The 25,654-nt window shown below is 48.4% G+C and overlaps 3 protein-coding genes across 3 annotated transcripts in view; 2 read left to right on the top strand and 1 right to left on the bottom strand.

The window, feature by feature from the left end:
- LOC102542180 (NACHT, LRR and PYD domains-containing protein 13) overlaps positions 1 to 5,099 on the top strand; it is a 38,222-nt gene extending 33,123 nt beyond the window's left edge. The window contains exon 13 of the mRNA XM_072968333.1: positions 4,686 to 5,099. Within this exon, the coding sequence (XP_072824434.1) occupies positions 4,686 to 4,738 (53 nt within the window). The 3' untranslated portion in view covers positions 4,739 to 5,099. The remainder of the gene's footprint in view (positions 1 to 4,685) is intronic.
- Positions 5,100 to 7,512: 2,413 nt separating this feature from the next.
- LOC102542429 (NACHT, LRR and PYD domains-containing protein 4A) lies at positions 7,513 to 16,425 on the bottom strand. The gene is made up of 5 exons (XM_072968870.1): positions 16,346 to 16,425; positions 16,001 to 16,015; positions 13,641 to 13,808; positions 12,623 to 13,109; positions 7,513 to 7,675 (listed from the first exon to the last, which is right to left on the bottom strand). Exons 1-4 carry the CDS (start codon positions 16,423 to 16,425, stop codon positions 12,893 to 12,895), a joined length of 480 nt encoding a protein of 159 aa, XP_072824971.1. The 3' UTR covers positions 7,513 to 7,675; positions 12,623 to 12,892.
- A 4,232-nt stretch (positions 16,426 to 20,657) lies between these two features.
- NLRP9 (NLR family pyrin domain containing 9) overlaps positions 20,658 to 25,654 on the top strand; it is a 48,064-nt gene continuing 43,067 nt past the window's right edge. The window contains exons 1-2 of the mRNA XM_072968334.1: positions 20,658 to 20,700; positions 20,933 to 21,015. The gene's annotated coding sequence lies outside the window, so the exon portion shown is untranslated. The remainder of the gene's footprint in view (positions 20,701 to 20,932; positions 21,016 to 25,654) is intronic.

Consider the following 25,654-nt stretch of genomic DNA (forward strand, 5'->3'; position numbering starts at 1 on the left):
GAAAGAGACCCAGTCAGGGGGAACAGTCAGCGGCCTCTTTGGGTGTGGGAATGGATGCCCCGTTGACAGTTAAGGATCAGCTAGAGGAGTAAGTTCTGTGGTTCTTCGGCTTTTCTATCCCGTCACCTCCGTCTCATAAAAACCCTGGCGGGGTGTCCTCCCCTTCCTCCATTTCACAGATGAGAGATTAACTTTCCTGATCTTTTTCTCTAATGATTTTTTTTTGTGGTAAATAGACTTAATGAAAACTCAGCATTTAACCATTATAAAGGGTCCAGTTCCATGGGACTAAGTTTGTTCACACAGTTGTGAAAACCATCACTACCATCCGTCTCCAGAACTTTCTCATCTTTACGAACTAAGGGTCTGTCCCTGTGAAACACCAGCTCCCCATTCTCCGCACCCCCTTCCCCAGCCCCTGACAAACACCGTTCTGCTTTCTGTCTCAACGAATTTGACTGCTCTGGATAGCTCACAGAAGTGTAAGCACGCAATCTGTCCTTTTGTGATGGGAGTGTTTCACTTAGCATGATGCCTCCACAGTTTATCCGTGTTACAGAGTGTGTCGGAATTTCCTTGCTTTTTGAGGATGGGTAATATCTCATTGTGTGGATGATCACGTCTGCTGATGGACACTTGGGTTGCTGGATTTCCCTGTCTTAACTCCTGGATCGGTGGCGTGGGTGTTCCGGAGTGAAATACTCCTGTACTGTTTCACCTAAATTCACAGACGCAGAGAAAGGCAAGCAAAGGGAAAAGACAAAGGAGCTACTCTAAATTGAAAGAGGAAGACAAAACCCCTGAAAAAAAAATTTACCAAGTAAAAAATAAAGCATTGGTAATAAGGGTTAATTGAATTAGGGAAAAGCATCGATCTGAGCACTGAGCATTTTAACGAAGAACCAGAAAATTAAAAAAAGGCCCAATCAGAAATGAATTCAGTGACAAAAAATGCCTCCGAAGGAATGAACAGCAGACTGAATGATACAAATGAACGTGTAAGTGACTTGGAAGGCAGAATAATGGAAACCATCCGGTCAGGACGGCAGAAAGGAAAACAGGAAGGTAAAAGCAGGTGAAGAGATCTCTGCGGGAGCATCAAGCATTCCAGAAAGAGAAGAGGCAGAGAGAAGGGGGGTCAAAGGTGTCTCTGAGGAAACTGTGGCTGAAAACTTGCCAAACCTTAAGAAGGAGACAGATACCCAGTTACAGGAAGTACAAAGGGTCCCAAGCAAAATGAACAGCAAGATATATCACAGGTAAAAAGGCAGAAGTTAAAGAGAGAATTCTAAAGGGCGGCAAGATGAAAATGGTCATTTACAAGCCCCCCCTCCCATAAGGCTATCGGCTGATTTCTCTGCAGAAGCTTGGCAGCCACAAGGGAGGGGCACGATCTATTCAAAGGAAAAGCCGTCGACTTAGGGTTCTCCGCCTGGCAAGACTGTCGTTTAGAACAGGAGGAGAGGTCAAGAGCATCTCAGAAAAGCAAATTAAGTGAATTCAAGACTAAAGCTACCCTGAAAGAAACGCCGAGGGGTCGTCTCTCAACGGAAAAGAAGTAGGCGTCTGCAGGAAGGGGACAGTCCCAGTAGGAAAGGCAAATGTGCCCTAGAAACCAACGACGTTGTAAGTCGACTATACGTCAACAAAAAAGGCACGGGGTGGCTGACTGAACAGAAAGGCAAGGCTCTTCCGCATGTTGCCTATAAGAGACTCACTTCTGGGCTAAACACACACACAGATTGAAAGCGAGGGGGTGGAAGAAACACAGGCCCAGATCAGTGGAACAGAACAGAGAGCCCAGAAATAAACCCACACACCTGTGGCCAACTCATCTCCCCAAAAGGAAGCGAGAATATACAGTGGTGAAAAGAAAACGTGGTGCTGAGAAAACTAGACAGCTATGTGTGAAATGATGAGATTAAAATATTTCCTTACACCATATGCAAAAATAAACTCAAAATGGATTAAAGACCCAAGTGTAAGGTCTTCACACTGGAAACCATGAAACTCCTGGAAGAGAACACAGGCAGAACACTCTTTGACATAAATCATAGCAACATTTTTTTTTTGGATTTTTCTCCTAAGGCAAAAGAAAGAAAAGCAGAAATAAACAAATGGGACCCAATGAAACTTGAAAGCTTTTTCACAGTAAAGGAAACCATAGACAAAATGAAAAGGCAACCTATGGAATGGGAGAAAATATTTGCAAATGATGTGACAGACAAGGGGTTAATGTCCAAAATATATAAACAGCTCATACAACTCAATATAAAAACCCCAATCAAACAACAGCAGAAGAACTTAATAGACATTTTTTCCAGAGAGGAAATGCAGATGGCCAGCAGGCATGTGAGAAGATGTTCAACATCCCTGATTATCAGGGAAATGCAAATCAAAACAACAATGAGATACCACCTCACACCCGTCAGAATGGCCATCATCGAAAGTCTACAAATGACAAGTGTTGGTGGGAATGTAAATTGGTGCAGCCACTGTGGAAAATGGTATGGAGGCTCCTTAAACTAAAGAGACTTACCGTGTGATCCAGCAATTCCACTCCTGGGTATATCATCCAGAAGAAAACAAAAAACCTAATTCAAAAAGATACATACGTCCCAGTGTTCACAGCAGCGGTATTTAAAATAGGCAAGACACGGAAGCAACCCAAGTGCCCGTCAGCAGATGCGTGGATGACGAAGATGCCGTGTGTCCAACCCAAGTGCCCGTCAGCAGATGCGTGGATGACGAAGATGCCGTGTGTCCAACCCAAGTGCCCGTCAGCAGATGCGTGGATGACGAAGATGCCGTGTGTCCAACCCAAGTGCCTGTCAGCAGATGCGTGGATGACGAAGATGCGGTGTGTATACACATGGAATGTCACAGCCGTGAAAAGGACGACATGTTGCCATCTGCAGCAGCAGGGATGGACCTAGAGAATACTATGCTTAGGGACAGAAGTCAAAGAGAAATCTGCATGCAGTCATAGGTGGAATCTGAAACATAACCCAAATGAATGTATATAGCAAAACAGAAAGGCTCACAGACACAGAAAACAAACCAGTGGTTATCAGTGGTGTGAGGGAAGTGGGGAAATTAGGGGTCTGAGTTTAAGGGACACAGACTAATAGGTATTAAATAAACAAGCCACAAGGATATACCGTATAGCCAGGGAAACGGAGCCGTTATCTTGTAACAGCAGTACAACCTGCCACGATGCCGAACCACTGTGCTGAACACCTGAACTAACGTAACATTGTGAGTCATCTCTACTTCAGTGGAAACCAGTAAAAGGTTTTATTAAATGTTTTATGATATAAGACTTTATTGAGTCTTTAAAATGTCATTTTGAGACAGGATAGAAATTCCACCTGGAAGGTCTTTCAGTGGCTTGCCCACGGCCACACAGCAAATGAAAATCACATAAATACACAATATATGAAATACATCTGAGCGGGGCGGAGGGCAGAAGAATCAGGGCTGGTGTGAGCATCGGTAACTTGCAGTTCCTGGGTGCAGAGAAGGTGTGAAACAGGGCTCCGAGGCACATCCCGCACAGGTGCTCTGCAGGCAGAGTGAGTTCAGCTTGCTCACGGTCAGGGTTCTGCCCTTCGCGGCCTGTCTCTGCTCCATCATTCACCTATGATGGTCCATTTGGGATTCCTCTCTTCCTCGGCCATCAGAAATCTCCAGGTTTCCTCATCAAGTTCCTCTTTTTTCAGCCTGGTTAAAAATAAAAGCAGCTCTGTTTAATTCATACCTCCTTTTTTTCCCCTTCTCTGCACCTCATCTTTCTCCATCCTTTCTTTCATGGACAAGTCTAGGAGGACGTAACGTAGCCTCTAAGAAGAAAGACAGACCTCCCATGCAGTGGTGTGCTAGTAAACATTTAACACCTGGCTCACGCTCAAAAAAATAAACCCCGATTTGCAGCACCATGCATTTCTGTGATGTGCTTTCTCCAGCCATGGCCAGTTTCAAGCTCTCAACTCAATGGCGCTTAAACACAAAATGAGGGAGAGAGGCTCACACACGGCGCTCCAGATTTCTGGTAGCAGCTGGCTCTGGTTCCATCTAAACACTGGGGTTGGGCACAAGAAGTCAGCGGAAGCTTGAGAGACGGGCTGAAGCTGTTTTTATTTTTAAAAAGTAAAACCAGCAAGTTTCCATTATCTGAGTGCCTGGTCCTGGCCCCCTGCTAAGGGCTCTACATGTCTGTCTCATTAAAATTCCACAACCACCTCAGGAGGCACCGTTAGTGACCTGATTTGCGATGAGGACACGGAGGCCAGGCCGGGCAGGAACGGGCCCAGGGTCACACGGCCGCAAGTGGAAGAGTCAGGGTGCAGGTCCCTCAGCTTGGTTCTGGGGCCCCGCACTTGCACGTGGCGTTGTACTGTTGCTCTGAATGGAACAGGAGGGTCAGGGACCAGTGTGCCTTGGTTCTGTCTTCTCTGTTGGTATGCGTGTACTTGCAGCTGTCCCCAGCAGCTCCATCGCTCTGCGGGAGTGAAGGAGCGTCCTTCACGCTCCCGGTCGTCCTGCTGCAGTTGTCTGCAAGGCCGCCCACGGCGGGGGGACGGTGCAGAGGGGACGGGAACTCCTGTGTGGGTTTCCATCACTGTCGTGTTATCTAATGTGTGTTTTCATAATTGCCATGTTGAATGATTTCCCCTGTTTTGAAGGTACAAGATGGGTAGTCAGAGAGGACAGATGTTGCCTGGGGCTACAGGACTGAACATGGACAAGCCAGGATTCCAGCACCGGCCCCCGTGATTGAGGAAGTAACAGAGGATCCAGACGGTCCCGCGACATCAGCCGTCAGCCGTGGCACCTGCACTGGGAGCCCAGCGCAAGGACGACGGGAGCGAGGTCGTGCCGCCGGGACAGCCAGACGTAGGCTCCGGGGATGGGCTTGGAAGGGGTGGACCCGTATCTTCATGAGACGGAGACGGTAATGATCTCGGTGCGGGAGTTACCCCGGTTTTAGCCTAACAGCTACTACAACTGCTCGGTCTCATAGAGGCTTGAAAGGGGAAAATAAATGAGAGAGAGAGAGACGCTAAGGGTTCATTATCTACTACATAACATCTATCTGATAAAATCATACAGGTAAGTTTTATTATAATTATGCTTATAACGATAGACTTGCAAGCTTAAATACATTATATAGTATATTTAGAATTTTAAATACTATATAATCATCCATATAATTACATGTGTAATTTCTATTACAGTTACATTTATTACAGGCTTATATACTTTGTAATTATGTATAACATATATATTTGTATAATATATAATGCATATAATTATATATAACATGTGTAAGTATATAATAGATGTTATATGTTATACATGTAATATATAATATACATACAATTGTATATAATATATGTAATTATATAATATACATTATACATTATATAATGTTATACATGTAATGTGTGTTATACATATAATTGTATATAATACAATGTATATTATACATATAATTATATTACAAATTACATACTTATATAAACCTGTAATAAACATCATAGAAATTATGCATATAATTATATGTATAATTATATATAATATATACTATATAATGAATGTATAACACATATAATTATGTTACAAATTATACCTACTTACAGACTTAAATTATATAAGCCTGTAATAAATATAATTGTAATAAAAATTACACATTATATATTTTATTAATTACATGTTATTAGATTTTATTATATTAGATTTTATATTATATACATTATATTTATGTACAAATATATACATAAATATAATTATGTGTAATTATATATAGTTATAAAATAATTATATATTATATAATAGAAATATATAATTATATAGTTTATAAGCCTAATTATAATTTATTATAGTAAATTTTTTTCTTCCAGTTTTGAGATTTAAATTTTTATTTTAATATGTAATAACTTTAGTATAAACATAAACTATGCTAAACGTGATGATAATCTACCTTCGTAGTTATACATATGCGCGTATTAAACTTAGGTCATAATGTGGTTGTGGCAGCACCAGTGCCAGCGTTTATGGGGGCCCAGCATTTCCCAGTCAGCTGCTGTGCAGGGGTTCCCGGACAGGGAACATTACTTGCATTTTGAATGCAGTAGACGGTTGTAGGTCACACCTCGGGCCCCAGTCAGTCCCTCCTCAGTCCCGGGACGGCCCCACTCGAGGGGAGCAGGCGTCCACTCACCCGAGAACCTGCAGGGTGCACTCGGGGTGTCTCAGGCCTCACACAGCACCACCACCCCACTGAGGTCCAAGGGGTTTCCACCCAGGTTCAGGATCCTCAGAGTTTTACTGCTGGTGAGAACGGAAGCGAGGTCCTGGCAGCAGGCGCTGGTTAACTTGCAGTAGCCCAGCCTGCGAGAGAAGACACACGGTGAGCGGCCGCCCTGCCCTCGGGGTGAGGCGGGTGGCACTGGGCTGGAGCGCGAGCTGGCCATCTAGCCAAGGCTCACCCCACAGCCCCTGAGGACAGCAGCTTACAGCCCAGCATTTTTGACATCAGATTGCTGCTCCGTGGCAGATGGTACAAATGGCCACGATTGTCCATTCCCTTCTGAGCCTGTGGCGTTGTGACCCCGCAGCTCATTCCACAAGAGGTTAGGGTCTGTTTCCCCACTGCCCTCTGGGTCTGGCTGGGACCTATGGTTTGCGTTGGCTTAGACGACCCAGTGGGAGCCGGGTTACGAGAGATCTGAGCTGACAGCACGCGCATTTCTTGCTCTCTGGAACCCCTGAGGAGCTGTTACAGGCTGTGTCCCTCCAAAAATTCCTGTTACAGCCCTAACCCTCTGCACCTCAAAATGCAGCCACGTTTGGCCTTAAGGCCTTTACAGGGCCAGTCAAGCTAAAATGAAGTCGTTAGGATGGGGCCGAATCCAGTGCGGCTGGCTCCCTTCCAAGAAGAGGGGATTTGGACACACAGAGGGAAGACCGTGTGAGGACACGGGGAGAAGACAGGTGTCTGCAAGCCGAGGAGAGAGACCTTAGGAGGAACCAGCCCTGCTGACAGCCTGCGCTCGGAATTCTAGCCTCTAGAACAGTGAGGAAGTACATTTCTGCTCCTTACGCCCCCCGTTTGTGGGCCTTTGTTAAGGCAGCTCCACCAAACTGGTACAGATGCCGCGTCTGCAAGCCCCGGCTGCCCAGCTGGATGCCAGAGATGTGCGGCTCAGATGTGTTCTCCAGCTCACAGAGCGCTGCCCGACCTCCGGACTTGGTGGTGAGGCCCGCCCAGATCGACCCAGGAAACCACAGGCTTCTGAGCACACCAGTCAGAGAGCAGCAGAGCCAGCCACCAGTGGGACGTGCCCACTGATTGAAGCTTCTACGTTTTGGAACAGAGTGTTACGCCACGGCAGCTAACTGCTCCCTGTCCCTGGCGGGGTCTTCCTTTTCCTCTTTCTCCCCATCCACCCTCCATCTTTTGCCACCCAGGAGGACACAGCCATGGCTTGGAGGATACCCACCCAAGTGTCTCTACATGACAGCTGGGATGTGTCAGACCCTTGCACAACAGCTTCACGCCAACATCTTCTATATCATTGCACCCAATTTGCAAATTGCCAGGTTTTGATTGACGTTAAGGACTGAGGCAAGCTCTCGACAGCCATCGGCAGTGGTAAGACATTGCAACACCCTGCAAGGAAATAGTAGTGTTACCACGTTACTACGTTTTTGTTGGCTATCAGGGAAGGAAAGATGGCAAAGCACTACACTCTGTCATCCAGAGGGGTAGGTCATCAGCCGTCCTGGCATCGTCTGCTGAAGGTGCGCCCTTTCCCTACACCGCCTGTGCCAGACTGTCCGCAGTGCAACGTCTGAACACACATGGATGTGTCTGCATGTGGGCTCTCTCTTCTCTGGCTTTGATCTATTTCCACGTGACTCTCATTTCTGTAACTTTACAATCTTTTCATATGTTTAGAGCAAAGCGTCCTACCTTTTCTTCTTAGGCATTTAAGGTATTCTTGACCCTTTGCAAATTCCATACACATTTTGAAACCCACTTTTCAAGGGTAACACAACAAAACATTTCATTTCAGTTGGCATTTTGCTGAAACTAAACTCGATGTGTGGAGAGTTGGCGTCTTAGCAGACTGAGCATTTCAGGCCTTGAACACGGGCTGCCTCGCCCCTGTCCTGTATTAACTGTCATTGGATGATGTTCACTGCGAATGTTTAACAGGGGTCATATTAGCTTTATTCCTAGGTGATTTCTTTTTCAGTCTTTTTGTTTTGCCAATTCCTTTTCGATGCTACTGTAAACGGTGCTATAATTCCATCAGTTTATTTTTCTTTTTGGTCTGTAGGAAATGTTTTTTGTATACTGTTTGGAGGAAGCTTGTTAGACTCAATCCTGATAACTGAGCTACAGGGTAAAAACAGTTTCTATATACACTGCTTGGAAATAGGTATCTCTTCTTTCGCGTTCTGCTTTTAAGGATTACGTGTTTTATACTTTCTTCCTCTGGCTTTACTGCCCTTGCTACGATTTATAGGAGTGATTACAGCCAGCATTCTTCCCTGTTTCTTGACACAGAAGAGAAGGCTTTTATCTCTTCGTCATTAAATAAATATTTGCTTTAGAGTTTTTGAACACGTTCCTTATTGGTTCGAGGAAGTTCTCAATTACTAAGTTTCCAAGACTTGTTATAAAACGTGGATATTGTGTTTTAGTTCAGAGCCTTTCTGTGTTTCGGATGACAGTGATTTTTATTTTTAATCAGTTATGATGGTGAATTACACTGATCTTTTTAATTCTGAAGCAGCTTTACTTCTTAGGATTAACTGGCTCAACTTGGTCATTATGTTTATTTTTGAAAATACATTCCTGAATTCTGTTTGCTTATATATGTTCAGTGTTTTTTTTTTTAATTTCATGACTGCCGTTGGCCTATTGCTTTTCTTTCCTACGTTGTTGGTTTCTGGTATCAGAATTATGCTGGCCTCAGGAGGCGGTGCGGAGTGCTTCCTACCCTCCTCAACGTGAAAGAATTTAAGACGGGAATGATTTCCCCCTTGAGTATCTGGTAGCAGTCACTGATGAAGACTTCTGAGCTTGGAGGCTTTTTTTAATGAAAATATTTGACTACTGATCTAATTTCTTTAATGGTTTAAAACTATTTTTTCTTAAGTTTGGATAAGACATTATTTTAAAAACTTAATGAGTTCTGGGAAAAAACCCTCAATTTTCAGGTTTGCTGTATGCAGTTGCTCATCATGTCATCTTTTTAACATCTGTAGCATCTGTGGTAACATTTGTTTTCCCATTCATGACGCAGAGCCATGCTGTCCCGTGCGGTCGCCCGCAGCGCCGTGTGGCCGCTGGGCGTTTGAGGCGCAGCTTGCCTGGAGCAAGGCGAGCTGTGGTAGGAAACGCACACCAGATTTCAAAGAGTACGAAAATGTAAAATGTCTCTTTACTCATTTTTACATTGATCACACGTCGAAGGGATATTTGATATGTAGTTACATAAATTTAACTATTAAAATTAATTCCCCCTGTTTAGTTCAAAAACCCGTGGCCACTGGGAAGTTGACTTTACACACGTGGCTTCGTTAGTCTTTTCAAAGCACGGATACAAGGTAGGTGTTTGTCTTTCTAAGGAAACAGCTTTCAGCCTTTTGATCGTTTCTAGCGTGTGTTTGCTTGGTTTCATTAATTGCTGCTCTCGTTTTTTGTTTCCTTCCGTCCTTCTCTGGGATTGTCTTTGCCATTTTAAAATGTTTCTTAAGGCTGGTAAGTACCCCACTGTCCTTCAGTGTCTGTTTTTCTAGCAGCCGCACGGACTTCAGCCCCACGCCTTGAGTCCGTGGTGAGGTGTGCCCTTTTCCACTTCGATGTGTCTCCCACTTTCCGTTATGACTTCCTCTCTGGTTCAGGGCGGCTGCGTGGGAAGTGCAGCCGGCCCTTCAGCAACGTGGGTTTGAGCTGCGTGGGCCCGCTTTACGCACGGCTTCCCCCGGCGCCGCTGCCCGGTCTGAGGGCGGCTGGGCCTGGGAGCCTAGCGGGGGACGCAGAGCTGCAGGAGGGCGACCGGAAAACCGGACGTCGGGCTTTGACCGCGTGGAGGCTCGGCGCCCCTCGCCCCGTGTTGCCCGCGGGGCAACTGGAGTGGCGTTCACCTCGTGAGAATTAGAGTTCACTTGAGTAGGGTGATAAATACCACAGTCCCAGTGACGCGTCAGTGATACTTTTTGCCTCAAACTCTATTTTGTCTGATTAATGTAGCTGCATAAACTTTCTTTAGATTAATATTTGCACTGTAAATTTTTTCCAACCTTTCACCTCTTGTCTGGTTTTTTGTTTAAATGGAGGTGTAATTTGCATAACAGAATTAATCATTTATAGTGAACAACTCGGTGACATTTACTCCATTTACAATGTGCAACCACAAATTCTTTACATTTTAATGTCATTTATAAACATTAGTTTAAAAAAAAATCCAGCATGACAATCTTGGTCTTTTAGCTGGAACTCTTGATCTTTTTTCTGTTTCAAACAATTACTGATGTGTTTGATTTTAAATCTGTCCTATTGTGTTTATATTTTCATACCTGCTCCTTTATTTGGATTTTATATGTGTACAGAATTCCATCTTCTCTTTTGCTGAATTTGGAGTTAGCAATACCGCCTGGTTTTCTTCTAATGTGGATGTTAGAAGCGTCGATATGCACATTTGACCTGTCAGCATCTCAAGTCGATCAACACCTTCAGCCTCTTTCTGGACTTTAGGACATTCATTCATACTGTTATTGCTGCTCTACATTTTGTTCTTGCCTTTGAATCCTTTACATACAGGCAGTATTATTTTTTGTAAGCAGCCCGTGTTTTGTGTGGATTTATCTACACTTTCTTTGCTCAGCGTCTTTTCCAGCTGCAATTGTTCACGTCCCTTTGAGAGACGTCCGTTAGAATTGCCCCGAGTGACGATCTGATGGTGGGGAACTTAGTTTTTATTTTTTGGAAAATATGCTTTTGTCCTCATTCTTGATGATTTTGGGTGGTTATAAAATTCTAGGCTGCCCGTTGCTCCCCAGCCTATGAAGGTCTCATGGCACTGCCCTCTGGGTTCCACTGTTAGTCTTCATTCGACGATTTCTGTCCTTTCTTTAGACATGACGGCTTCCTCCCAGCCCTCCACACCATCATGGATATTTTAAGATCAGTATTTTTATATCTGGCGATCTGAAGTTTCACCATTATGTATCGTACGAGGGGCAAGTAAGGATGCTTGGATCTGTGGATTGGAATCTTTCATCAGCTCTGGAAAATTTTTAGCCATTACTTCTTCAAATATTTTCTCTTTCTGGGATTCTCATTAAATGCATTAGAACATCTTGTTCTGTCCTGCAGGTCTCATACCCTCCTCTGCTTCACATCTTTTTCTCTCTTCATTCTGCCTTCTGCGTAGTTAGGACCTACCTTCTGCTTTACTAATTTTCTCTTTAATTCTGTCTCGTCTACTGTTCAACCCAAGGTTTTGCTCTTATATTTATAATTCCTATTTTATTATTTTTCTCAATTTGCTGATTTTATTTTATGGCTTTTTTTCCCTTAAGGTATTTAAACGTGTTATTTTTCTTTAAACATAGCAAGCATAATTTGTTTTATTTTCTTTAAAAAAATTCATGGCCGCATAATTGATTTACAGTGTTGTGCTAGTCTCAGGTGCAGTGACCCGTTATATATACATAAGTCTGGTCACTGTAATTTCTGAAGTTTGCAAGGTGTGTTTGTTCTGGCTTATTCTTGTACTTAATGCTTTGTGTTATTTTAACTACATGGTGTTTCTTGACTTTGAAAGATCATCGTAGGAATAAGTTGAGGCCCAGGATCCTGTTTTCCTACCTTCTGCCTCCGGGGAAGGCGTGCAGTTGTCTTCTGGGTGTCTACGGGCAGTGCTCATTTAAGGTTATTTTAAAAAACCTCTCTCAAGGATTTTTGGGCAGCCTCAAGTGGCCTACATTTATTCTGCTTCACAGACTACTTCTAGCTGAGTTCCAGGTGCTTTGAATGTTAAAGAATCATGTCTGATATTTTTAGTGGCTTCCAGTTCAAGGACTGAGCTGGGTGGCCTGACCCACTGTGACAAGATCAGGACTGTGTCCGGCTCTTTTCTCACGTTCCGTCACACTCCCCATGCAAGGAATGCGAAGCTCTAAACTCTGAGGTTTGTTGGTGGGTTAGGTAAAATAACTGCTGAATCCCCAGAGTCTCCTGATTTCCAGAGAAAGAGACATCTGGTGATGAAATGATAAATCCAAAACACCACCACCAGGTTACCCACATGTTTCTCAGTTTTATAACCTGAAATGGAGTCTTTTCATTGTCTCCTTTCCAACTACTCTCTCCCTGCCCTGATTCCTCCTAGAGCGTCCCTTCTTCTACCCACGTTAACTCCCACATAGGTCATCAGATGCCCCATCCCCACGTTTAGCCTTTATACCTGGAGTTTCAGTTCTCCTTCTCTGCCTGACAAAACTCATGTGTCTTGTAGAACCCATGCCAGCCATCTAGCCATAAACCCGTCCCTCAGGCCCAGCCGAACTCCTCTCCTTCTCCCTCAGCCCTTAGGTGCACCTGCTGAATGACGCCTTACAACGTATTAACTCTGTGACACAGGAGTCGAGGTACAGGTTTGTTCACTTGAACATCGCGCCAAGAATCTGAGTCGCGTACCGGGGACCCTCCAACAACGTGGACCTGAGCTGCACGTGGGCATTTTCCGCAGTAAGTACCACAGCCCCGCGCGGTCTGTGGTGGTCGGATCTGTGGATGTGGGGGAACCGTGGATGCGAAGGGCAGACTGTAATTTATATGCAGATTAATCCACAGTGCCCTGTTCAAGGGTCAGCTGTGCTTCTCAGCCTGCACGGCCTTCCTCAGTTCCTGCTGCCTTCCCGGCCAGCCAGGCCCCTGGGATGGAGGCGTGGCCTTCAAAGCAGACCTCAGAGACGCCGACCACAGCGACTGCAGGGGGCAGCCTGGCTGCTTCAGGGCCTTGCAGAGAAGTTGCAGTTCCTCAAACTTCAGGACATTTGACGTGAGGTCCAGGTGGGTCAAGCGTCTGTTAAACAGAAGAACTTCATAGAGCTTTTCCCAGCAACGTTCACTGAGGCTGCAGTAAACTAAGCTGTGGGGACACACGCGTGGGGGAAGAGGGAAGCGGTACGACAGAGCTCACCGAACCCCACGTTACAGTCAGCGAGCGCCGCCGCCACGGGAAGTACCCGTGCGCGTCGTAGGCACGTTACCCCACCACCACCACCTGCGGAACCATAGCACGTGCCTCGTGTGTGCCGACAGGTGCTCTGTACAACCTCAACTTCCTCAAGGCCTCTAGGGCAGAATTCTCACCCTCCCTCTGTTTACAGAGAAGCAAATTAAAGCTGACAGAGTTTAAGTGGTTTGCCCAAGATGACGGTGTGCAAGTGGCAAATCCAGCAGTGGGACCCAAATCCTTCTGACTCGTAGGCTTACACTTTAAAAGTCTCTGCTCTGCGGCGTCCGTCAATACATAGGTTTTAGTCAACAGGCCAGAGTTCAGACTGCTTGCTGCCTTGGTCCCCCACCGGGGCCCCTCCCAGTGTTCACTTACTCCAAGACCGCCAGAGCGCAGTCCGGGTGACACAGGGCCTCGCACAGCACGGGCACGCCTTTGTCCAAGCAGTTGTAGGACACGTTCAGCTGCTTCAGCTTCCTGCTGGTCTGTAAGATCCTGTTGAAGTCTCTACAGTCATCAACTGAGAGGCAGCACCTTGCCACCCTGCAGGAGACAGAAGCTGTCACATTCCACTGCTTCCTGTTTCCCTGATCCGTTCTCCTCGCCAATCCTCTGAGTCAGGAAGCACGGGTTTGCTTGAGAGCCTCACTGGTGCCCCGCTGTGTTCTTTATCCCCATCACCCGTTCTCCAGACCACAACAAGAGACGGCTTGAGACACGTAAGAACTCCATTATTATTTGTACCTGCCTTAAACTCACCCAGGGACTTCTCACAGCGTTCAGGGAAAAAGCTCAGAATACATCACCTGGTCTACAAGTTCCTAGGTCCTTGTGTCCCAGACACGGCCACACTGGTTGTTTTCGGTTGCTTGACCCACATCAGGTGTTACTCTTAAGGTATTCATTCGTGTTTGCTGTTCTCCAAACTCAGCCCCCGCCCGACTCCTTTACCCCTTAGGTGACTTTTTACTAAGTGAAAGAAGCCACTCACAAAAGACCGCATGTTGTATGACTCAGTTCATATGGGACGCCAGGACAGGTAAATCCACCGAGACTGAACGTGTTAGTGGTGTCCAGGGAGACGGGGATGCGGGCGAGTGCTAATGGGCGTGAGGTTTCTTTCTGGAGTGATCAAAATGTTCTAAAATCGCATAGTTGTGATGGTTGCACGTTGTTATGAATACACACGCAGACCACTAAACTGTATACTTTAAAAGGGTGAGTTTCGTATGTGGCTTATGTCTTTATAAAGCTATTACTAAAATGGCAGGTTTGCATCATTGTGTGTTTGACTGAAGCTCAGAGAATGACAGATGAGTTGAACGGAGAAATATTTGAATATGTGGGCACAAAAGACGGTGAAGAGAGGACAAGTATTAAGGAATCCTTACTGGATTGGAAAAAAGTAATCTAGACGTGTCGCTACGTACAAGAAAGTGCACAAACCCGAAGTGTTGGCTGATGAGTTCCTACGGGTTGAACGCCCTTGTGTAACCAGGGTCCAGGTCGCGTGTCCGTCACTTCCTATTCTTGCTTTCTTTTTCTTTTCTTTTTTCCTTTTTTGGCAAGAGGTAAGGAAAAGATTCCATGTGCTTCTTCTAGAGGGGGACAGGAGGTGAAGGCAGCTCCCCACTTTGCAGTCATCATCGGCACGAATTCTTTGCAGCTGACGTGTCCATCTCCACCAACATCCGCTTCTCTGATCATCTCACCTGCTTCCTCCTTGGCTAGTTTTTCTCCCCAGTTGGTCGCGCCGTGACGCAGCTCTGCAGCGCTGGTGTAGCCACCGCCACCCTTATCGGAATTGGAATCCCTCATGCATTTCTTCTTTACTGTCCGTGTCTTTTGTTTTTCTGGCCAACAGTCAGAAATTCTGGGAAGTCAGTGGTGCCCTTATCACCAGGGCCCACTTCGTTGATCGTATTCTGCAGTTCGGCTTCTGTTGGGTTCTGACCAGTGACCTCATGATGGTTCCAAGTTCCTCTGTTGGGATGGTGCCGCTGGCCACCTTTGTCAAATAGGGAGAAAGCTTCCTTGAATTCAGCGATCTGTTCTCCGGTCAGCTGATCAGCCCAGCGAGGCGCACCTGGCAATCGAGAGGACCTTTACTGGCGCCCTGGGCGGGGGGCTGCAGGGGTGCGGGCCGAGGAGACGCGGCCCTGGCCACACCACAGGGCCCCACCCGCTCGCAGCTATCACTTTCTTAACCTCTAATGCCATCGTCTTGCCCACCTTTGAACTTTACATAAACAAAACCATACGATATTCTCTTAAGACTGGTTCCTTTTCTTCAGGAAGGTCTGTGAGATTCACCCAGATGGCTGTGTACGGCTGCAGGTCCACTCCCAGCAAGCGAGAATCTAACCACAGTTCTCTTACCTGACTTGCTGTTAGTCGGTATTTCCGTTTTTCAGGTACTGTGAGTACTTGCCGTGGACGTTTTAGTACCCGTCTTTCAGCAAGCGTACGCATGCGGTTCTGTTGAATGTACACCTCAAAGTGGAATTTCTAGGCTACACAGAATACCAGATGCTGTGAAGGCCGAATACAGGCCAATTGTCTTCCAAATCGGTTTTACCGATTTAGAAACTTTAACTCCCATATTCTAGTCTCAAGTTCAGAGGGGGTTACGTTTGCCTCTAGAGGACAGGAAACAGGATAAAAGTGGGCAGATAGAAGGACGCACAGTCCTTTCTGAAGCCAAGTCAGCGCTGCTGGTGAACGCGGAGACTTACGGGAGCTCCTCTAGGCTGCACGTCGGCGCGCAAGGCTTCACAGAGCAGCTTCACGTCTTCCCAGGACAGCGCTGCGCCGCTGAGGCTCCGGGTTCTCAAGTGCGGGCTGCGCGTGAGCACGTCGAAGAAAAGCCAGCTCTCACAGGGAAAGAAGACATTATCCATACTGTGAAAGCAGAGAAAATCGTAGACAGGTGTCATCCCACCAAACCCGAGAACACAGCCCGAGCACCGTCTCTGCCTGTGTCCTGCGACTGTCATTAACCGCCACGCTCACTTCACAACCCCTGTACGTAGCCCAGTGGTTCCCAGCCTTCCAGCCAGCCCCTGTGGGGGCAAAATCACCCAGCGCTGGAGACGCTTGTCAGACTAGGGGCTGAGATCCTGGCACCTAGGGTGTACAGGCCAGTGACACTATCGAACATCGCAGGACAGCGCCCACCATGAAGAATTATCCAGCCCCAAACGCCAACAGTGCAGAGGCTGGGACACCCCGGCTAATACTGTCCAGTGTGACACACTCCCAAACTTAAGGAGATTGACTCAAGGTTTGTCTTTTCCCTCGTGTGCTGGTTTAATGCGGGTCTTACTGACACTGGGGGCGGCAGGGTTTCCTTTAAGACAGTGGTTCTATGTGTTGGCGGTGCTTTGAAATAGCATGGAGTATCCTGACAAATTGGTCTGGGGCTTGACCTGGGCTTAAGAACTTTATACAGGTCCTCAGCTGATTTTTTAACATGCTGATAATATTAAGGAGTCACTGCTCTACATCAGTGCTTCTCAAAGCATGTTTCCTGGACAGACCACCCGGGAACTGGCTAGAAAGGCAGACTCTCAGGCCCCACCCCAGACCCGAGGAAGCAGTATTTCCATCCTAATGACACGAGATTGTGGCAAGCCCTCCCCCTCACAGTCACAGACCCAGGCTCCCTCTGTCTGTGGCGTCAGCGTTTAGCCAGTAAATGGGGGGAATGCATGCGTAGCGACCCCCGTCTCTTCTGAAAGCTGTGCCGTAGAAGTGGCACTTCTGCCTGCATTTTATTGCCCGGAGACACATCCCATGTTCAGATGCCAGGGAGCCTTGGCCCTAACGCCCTTATCTGGAAGACAGCGCACCATGGTGCGGAGTACGCATGGTGGGGACGGCGGCGCCGCATCTCAGATGAGCGCTGCTCTTGCGTACCCCTCCCTCCCTCTGCAATCCTTCAGCGTCACATCGCGTAAGAGGGCGCTTGAAGGTCCCAGACTAGGGTGACTTTGCAGGCAGCCAGAGTCAGGTTTTCTCCCATTCCTTTCACGTCCACTTTCCACTGAGAAGTGTCCATACATTTTATGATGAGGAAACAGGAAACCAACCATGCCATCCTCGATCATGTGTTCCCTGAGGTCAGGACTATAACTCCAAACCCCATTTTATTCTTGGGGTTTAGTACAAAGTCTGACACCCAACTGGCCCTCAAGGATTGGCTGACATAATGCTGCTCAGGCATTGAAGGAAGCGGCAGGTGTGGGAACCCCCAGGAGAAGTTCCGCAATTGGTGAGCTTTAAGCTCAGAGCCAGCTTTGCCCTTTCATAGCTTTGTGACCTTGAGAAACCCACTTTACTGTGAGGAATAGGGGCAAAGATGAGACAGCAAGAGAGGCGGGCACATGGAGTCTGCTCTGGACTGCAATTCTTTGCTCCAGCAGTTGGCCTCGCCCCAAAGCTAGAGGTGAGACTAATTTAGGTCCACAATAGACTCGAGTCCAAGTGCATCTCCAACTTACTGAAGCTTTTGAAGGTGACAGCTGGGATGTCTGAGCTGATTACACAGAATCACAAAGGCCACCCCATGGAGGTGACTGTCACTCACTCAGAGCTCTCTGAGGTTCTCATTTGTAGTGAGCACAGAACAGACATGATGCCAGCGGATGAAACTGGAATTTGGCCTGTAAGGAAGGAGAAAGGAAATGCTTTCCACAGATGAACAGTCGCCCCAAGCCATTCACAGCATTTCATCATAACACAGTATCTTCCTGAACATGAGACACTTGACGCCTTAGTCAGGGAGGTCAAGGTCATCTTCACCTACCATTTGTGATTCTCAACCAGGGGCGGTGTGTCCCTGTGCCTGTGGGACATTGGGCAATATTTGGAGACATTTTGGGATGCAACAACTCGGGGAAGGGGTACTTACAGCGTCTAGTGGATAGAGGCCAGGGATGCTGCAAAAATAGAAAGGACAGAACAGCCCCATGCACCAAAGGATTTTTCATCCCCAAATGTCAATGGGGCGAAGGCTGAGAAACCTTGCCTTACATGCAGGAGGTTTTACAGTGAAACTTGGGGTGATCCGGCGTAGCAAGTCTTGGGTAAGATTGCTTGGGCTCAGACCTGCCCTTCACCGCTTCCTAACCTGGGCAGCGTACACGGTCCCTTTGCCGCAGTCTCTTCACCTGTAACGTGACGATAATAGCGATGTTTTATGAGCACTAAGCGAGTTAAAATCTGTAAGAATTTTAGAATACATTTTTTAAGAGGTAACTTTTAGCTGGGAAGTCGAGAAAGAATCTGAGTGTGGTCCTATGGGAATGGCACAAATACTAATTACAAGCACACAGTGGGTAATACCTGAGGGGTGTAGCGAGCACACTTCGCGTGGATTCTCATAGTCAGGCTTCACAACACCTCGCAGTGTGGTAGGTAACTTACTGCCCTTTTTACAATGAGGCAAATTCAATGAAGAACGGGAAGAAGTCCCACGGACAGGGTGACACAGTTCGTAAAATGCACGCCAGAACTTGAGCCGAGTTCTGTTCGCCGGAAACGGTGAGCTCCTAACCAGCAGCCGGTGTCAGAACCCCCATCGGCAGAGCCTGCTGCGGATGCGGACAGAGGCTGACGAGGCCACAGACAGAGCATCAGCGGACGGACTCACATGGAGCTTTTTGCAGTCTCTTCTCTGAAGACATCTGGGGCAGAAAAGCGAAGCGTCCTCAAGCCAGAACAGCGTTTCAAGCAGCAAGCAGAAACCGCCAAGTCGGCATCATTCACGATGGAAAAGTCAGGGTCTGGGGAGGAGGCCTGGCCCGCCGGGCAAAGCCTCCGCCCGCATCTCGTACAGGCAGGAGCGCAACGCCAAGCAGTCCGCCCGTCGCGGAGGCGCTCGCTCTCAGCCACGCGCCGCAAGGCCTGGCGGCGTTTCTGCTGTGTCGCCCGGGACAGGAGGGCGCCAGAAAGCGCACTCAGCCTTCCTTGCTCCTCTTCACGGAAAAGCCCAAACGGGAAACGCCCCAGAAAACTCCCGTGTGCGCTTCCTCTCAGCGGGGAAACAGCAGTGCCGTCGCGCAGGCGGTGGAAGCCGGCCTCTCGAGGTCAGCCGGCCAGGCTGGTGGCTGCGAGCGGCGCCCCCTCCCGGCAACAGCAGCAGAAGACGTAGGAGAACCTGCCCGGAAGGGGCTGCGCTCCGCCCAGGCCAGCGGCAGCTTCACAAGGTAGGAGGTCCTCCCAGCCCCTTGCGGTCCTGCGAGGATCACCGTCCGTGGCTGTCTCCGAGCTCTTCTAGAAGCAGAAAGAAGCTTCATGCCTTCACGCTCTCTGTGGGAGTTTCCCCGTCAAGGTAAACGTGAACCCTGGTCTGCGATTCTCTGAACCACACGTCGCTGAATTTCTCTTTTGTGCGAGCTTTGTGCGTCTTTGCACGGCCTGAATCAGTGAGCACAAGGGGCGGGGTGCGGAGAAAACCCAACGTATCCGAGTCAGACACTCATACATACGTGCGAATTTACATTTCTGACCATGCACGTGTTCTTCGCAGAATGTGTCTCCTCAGGGTCCTGCAGGCTGCGTCCCACTGGCCAGAGCTTGTCAGCAGCCTTTTTCCTAAATAAAATTTCACTGGAACCCAGTCCTGCTGTTCATGCACGTGTGACCTGCAGCTGCTTCCCGCTGCAGCGGCCATGCCGAGCTGTGACCGGCTGCAGGGCCCGTGAGTCTCAGATGTAACCTCTATGGCCCTCTACAGAAAGTGTGCCGCCCCCCAGACACGCACACGCACGTACACGCATGCACACGCACACATGCAAGTGCACACGTACGCACACACGCACGCACACATACACGCGCAGGCACACCGCTGCTCTTCGCAGCAGTACTAGCAAACCCTGGAAAGGAACTGTATGACCATCAAGACAAGACCAACTAAGTAACTTACAGGACTGTGGAATGTTACACAGATATTAAAAGTGAGGAATAACCTTTACGTGCGAGTGAGGCGGGAAGCCCCATAAGAAGACTGGCAGGACCCCCCAAGCAGGGCCACTGCTCTCCTGCTGGCACCATGGGTTCCCTGGCCCAGAGGCTCTATCTCGCTTTTTGCCTCTGAAACGGCTTACTTACCCTTAAAATTCTATTGGTTCCCTGAGCTCACTTCTGATTGGTTGTTTCCTTCACTCCTGATTGGCTATTATTCTCACTTCTGATTGGCTATTACTCTCACTTCTGATTGGCTATTACTCTCACTTCTGATTGGTTATTTCTCTCACTCCTGATTGGTCTGTCTCTACAAAGCTTGTTCCTGGTTGGTCAACTTCTGTTATACTTTATTTGCATATGATGTTGCAAAGTGTAAAACTGGCAGCCTATAAAGGCCTGTGTAGACCTACAGATGGGATCCAGAACTTGGAGTGTTAACTCTTCTGGGCGTGCTGGTGTAGTAAATGTGAGTTCTCCGGTTCTCTGAGTGCTGCTTGGTGTCTCACCCAGATCCAGGTTGCTGTCACACCTGAGCTGTAACACATTTTTCCACAGTATTTCCGGGGGCCCCAGTGAGATTCTAACCGTGCCGGCCCCTTGAGCTGCCGGGACAGAGGAGCAACGACCTGGAGGTCGGGTGCTCCAAAAGCGAACGAGGCAGCGTGCCACCCAACAGTATTCTGGGTTTTCCTTTGCAGAGTGATTCAGTCTTCTGGGCGACTGCGCCAATTGGATTCAGTGGAGGGACAGACCAACTCACCAAGCAACACAGCTGAACAAGGTAGGAACCCTGGGAAGCGTCTGTATTTAGGTTAGGGCATTCAGGTTCTGTCCAAGTGGACAGAAGAGACTGATCACCGCCTCCAGGCTGCCCGCCTGACGATAGTCCGGACGGGGAGATCTGGTTATGCTCCTTGCCTGACGGTAGTCTGATGGGGAGATCTGGTTAGATTAGGTTAGATAAGAGACGCCCTTGTGATAGGGAGGGGAATGTGCAAATAATCTCTGTGTTCTTATGTGTGTGTGCGGCCTGAAAAACATGCGATCACGTTTGAGTTTGTAGCTCCACGAAATTCTGCTATGGAGTTCGAGCGAGTCCCAACCTGCAGTTCCGTGGTGACCTCATACGGCTCGTGGCGGTATCGGCCCCTTGGGGTATCGATCGGAGTCAGCGGTTTATACTGAACCGCCAAAGCTAAGAGGCACCTTCATCCCAGTGAGGGGAATGGCCGGGCGGATGCAGTGAAAACCCTCCCTTTGTCTCGTTTGCGACACCGGCACAGGGTGGCTACATGGGGAGAGAAAGGGACATAGAACAGCCTATGAGTAAATGACCGCTGTGCCCTTAGGGACTAAGATGAGACTACATTAAAGAGTTTGACACAATCTTGTCATCAGTCCCCCAGAATACCCTGTCGTGATTCATCAGCCTCTATATACTACTCAGTCTAAAATTAAGACCACGAGACCTGAGCCAGAGGGAGCCAACCCAGGACTGGCTGGAAGTCTGTTTTGAGGGCCCCCCCCCCTTATTTTGGTTCATTTATTCTACTGCCGGCCATCCATCCTGGCCTCATATTTTGTCAATTCAGGCTATAAAAAGACTATACAGGGACCCCCTAGAGCTCATCTAGGCCTGGGGGAGTCTCAGGGTTACCTGTCTATCGTGGAAACTCCACCCCATCGGCAGCACTTTCAGCCAAGCAGATAGATGTTAGGCCCAGTGAGGCAGCCAGCTTGTTGAGAACACCACTGTTTTGAGGAGTGGGACAAAGATACTGGGGTCACAGTCCTCAGTGCCAGAAGCAGACTCACACCTGTAGGCCATAAAATCTGTCAGCTAATAGTAATGGGATCCTCAAAATCAAAGCCGACAGTTCTGGAATGCATGATTAAAAATTTCAAAAAGGGCTTCTTAGGAAACTATGAAATTGTCACCAAAAAAATTGCGCACGTTGTGCGAGTCAGGGTGGCCCACCTTTGGAGTGGGATGGCCCCTGGAAGGCACACTCGACCTGTCAGCTGCCGGGGCCATCCACTGGATAATCACCACGCCCCCAGGGCCTCGCGACCCATTCCCATATATTGAATCTTGGCTAACGATCGCCCAAACCTTGCTTCCGTGGGTCCGGGTCTACGCAAATGGTCAGGGACAGTATAAGATCCTCATGGTCCTGACATTAAAGATGAAAAAAGACATGAGGCCAGTGTTCAGGACAACCCTGAAGAACTGCTAGTGCTACCCCTGCCAAATATTCCTCCTGCTTCTGCAGCTACACCACAGCTGCCTCTACCGGACGGTCCACCACCTGCACTGCCACGGTGGCCTCGGGCTCTGAGCTGAAAGCCCAAGGTGGGGAATCTCTGTTCAGCCCTGCAGGCCGCCTAGCCAGCAGCCACCCTCCAGAAGCCTTTCCAGGAGACCCAAGAGCCCCAGCAAGTGAACGATGATGGCTCCGTACAGCCCGGCCACTCCATCCTGTACTACCAGCCTTTCAGTACAATGGATCTCCTGAACTGGTGACACCACACTCTGCCGTGTTCGGAAAAACCCCAGGCCATGATTGACCACCTAGAGTCCGTCTTCCAGACCCACCGGCTGACTTGGGATGACCTTCAACAGCTGCTCCTGACACTCTTCAGTACAAAGGAAAGCAAGCAGATCATAACAGAAACTAAAAGGTGGCTACAAGAGCAGGCCCCAGAGGGAACCATGGATGTGGAGGAATGGGCCCGGGATGCGGCCCCAGACACAAGAGCAGAATGGAACAATAACTCCCAAGCCGGACGGGAGGCTCTGCGGACATAGCGGAGAGCCCTCTCGCATGGGTTGCGAGCTGTGGCAAAGCAACCAACCAGCATGTCTGCGACCACCGTGATGCAAAAGCCGGACAAGTCCCCCATGGACTATAGTGAGAGGCAATTTGGGAGCCCGCAGACCTGCCAATCATCCACTGTAATGGACACCATAAAGGGAAGTGACCCCATAAACAGAAGCAACCAACTAGGAGATCAGGCTGTGCACAAAGCGGCAAGTGAATCAGGCCATGCCAGAGGTCTTGGGGCCATCCCAAAGGTTCGACCAGCACCCCAACTGCTGTCAACATGTCCAGCATACAGCCAAGAGGAAAACTCAGGCAAGAACTAAAGGAGGACCCAGTGGAAAGGAAGGATGGTGGGTGATGCCTGACAAATGCATATATCTACCTGAACGGTTAGCCCACCAGGTGGTCCTTCAACAGCATGAGCTCACCCCCCTGGGAAAGACTGCCCTAGAGGCCCTGCTGGGACAGTACTGTCTGATCCCTCAACTTCCATTCCTCAGTCTCACAGCGCTGCCTCGTATGTGCTCAGAATAATGCACAATGGGGGTCAAGTGGACCAAGAGAAATCCAGCGCTATGGCCAGGCTCCTTTTAAAGATGTGGAAATGGGTTTTGCAGAAATGGGGCCCAGCAGAGGATACAACTACTTGCTGGTTTTTATCTGCACCTTTTCAGGATGGGTAGAAGCACACCCAGCACGGACTGAGGGAACAAGAGGAGTAACAAAGGCCTCACTCAGAGACATTATTCCCAGATTTGGGATGCCATTAACCAGAGGGTCAGACAATGGACCTGCATTCGTAGCAGAAATAGTACAGGTGGCAAGAACAGTAAACATCTGCTGGGATCTACATGAAGCCTACAGGCCCCGGCATTCAGGGAGGATAGCGCGCACGGGCCAGGCCCTAAAACAGGAGATGATACACCTCGGCTAAGAAACTGAACTACCTTGGACTGATCCTCTGCCCATGACTCTCCAGTGGGTACTCTATGCCCCTTGGTCCAAGACAGGGTTCTCCCCTTTTGAAATCCTATATAGGAATCCCCCTCCCCTGATGTTACTAGGAGGAAAAGTTAGAGAGGTAGGAAGCTTAGAACTTCATAAGCAAATGCAGGGTCCCGAGAAAACTATGCGGAAAACCCATAGGTGGATAACTGATGGGATCCCAGTCTCAATGGGAACAATGTTACACCCATATGAGCTGGGAGATCAAGTCTGAATAAAAGATTGGAGAAAGGAGCCCCTTGAACCCTCTTGGAGGGGCCCCTATACAGTTATACTAACCATCCCAACAGCTCTTAAAGTGACAGGTATCACCCTGTGGATTCATTACACCAGAGTAAAGAGAGAAGCACCACTGTGAGATAAGGACATCTGGAGAGTCAACCAGGACCTCGAGAACCCACTTGAAATCTGGGCCAGAGACGCCCGCCTCACCTGCCAGAGAGCACCACGCCTTGCTCTAGCCACACCCAGCAGCTGGCTAGTCAACGCACGGCGGGAGCCTGAGGAACCAGCAATTAAGACGTAAAAAGAACTGCTGCCCTTAGTTTATTATTGCGTGTTGTTACTTTATACTGGCTGTAGGACTGATGGCCGCTGCACCCCAGGATTGGAATGTGGGCCAGAGACTAATACCAGCTGTTCTCTGCAATAGAAACCCTAATGGTCAGTCAGTGTCTGCTAATAGGAACCATACCTCCCTGTTAGAAATGATAAAACCCCAAACCTTTCTTCTGCTTATAAAAGTAGTTGCTGACATATCTCTTTCCGTGACAGGGGTTCCAATGGGACCCATTCGCCAAATTGTGTTTGGCAGGAACCTGCTCCCCAGAAAAAATCCCCAGCCCACACACTCAGGGCCCTTCTATAGTCCTGGTAAGGACTGGGAAAACAAAAATAGACCTAGGTCCATGCTCTATAACCAGGACCCCCAATTAAGTCCCTTATTAAGCAAGTCCATCACCTCAACGCTACTAACCCACAACTAGCAAGTGCTTGCTGGCTCTGCCTGCGTCCTGGCCCCTCCAGGATGCAGCCAGCCCAATAGGTCTCTCAGATCTAACCATGTTTAATGGCCACCCGGGGTGGTCCCCAGACTCCGCAGATAGAGCCCCAAGTCAGTTAATGCACAGTTGGCTCATACAGCTCCTGACTGCATCTACAACCTGGGGACAAGACATTCTGTAGGAAATCGGCCACTGCCCAGTGTGCCCAAACCTGTAACTGCACAACTGTTTACAGTTGTATGCCTGACAAACCCTGGTGCACACCGAGCCCAGGAACCTTTTTTGTATGTGGGGCACACGCCTGCCGGTGCCTGCCAGCCAGTTGGACAGGTACTTGCACACTGGCCTTCCTTACCCCTCAGATGGACATAATACCTAATAACCAGAACCTTCCCGTACCCCTGATGGCCCATACTCAATCAGAAAGGGCCATCCACCTAATAACACTACTCGTTGGGCTGGGAATAGCAAGTGGAGTGGGCACAGGAATAGGAGGAATAGCCGCCTCATCATCCCACTGTTACCAGCAGTTATCTGCTGAGGTCATTGAAGGTTTAAAACAAGTGGCTGAGTCCTGGATGACTAC

This window comes from Vicugna pacos, chromosome 9 (genome assembly GCF_048564905.1).
Source record: "Vicugna pacos chromosome 9, VicPac4, whole genome shotgun sequence".
Lineage (NCBI taxonomy): Eukaryota > Metazoa > Chordata > Mammalia > Artiodactyla > Camelidae > Vicugna > Vicugna pacos.

Excerpts from the sequence above, each read along its gene's own strand:
- LOC102542429 (XM_072968870.1), bottom strand. The coding sequence starts at position 16,425 with ATGTTCGATAGTGTCACTGGCCTGTACACCCTAGGTGCCAGGATCTCA. Across the intron at positions 13,110-13,640 it reads TGCGCTCTGGCGGTCTTGGA|ACGCTTGACCCACCTGGACC; the intron begins GTAAGTGAACAC and ends TCTGTTTAACAG.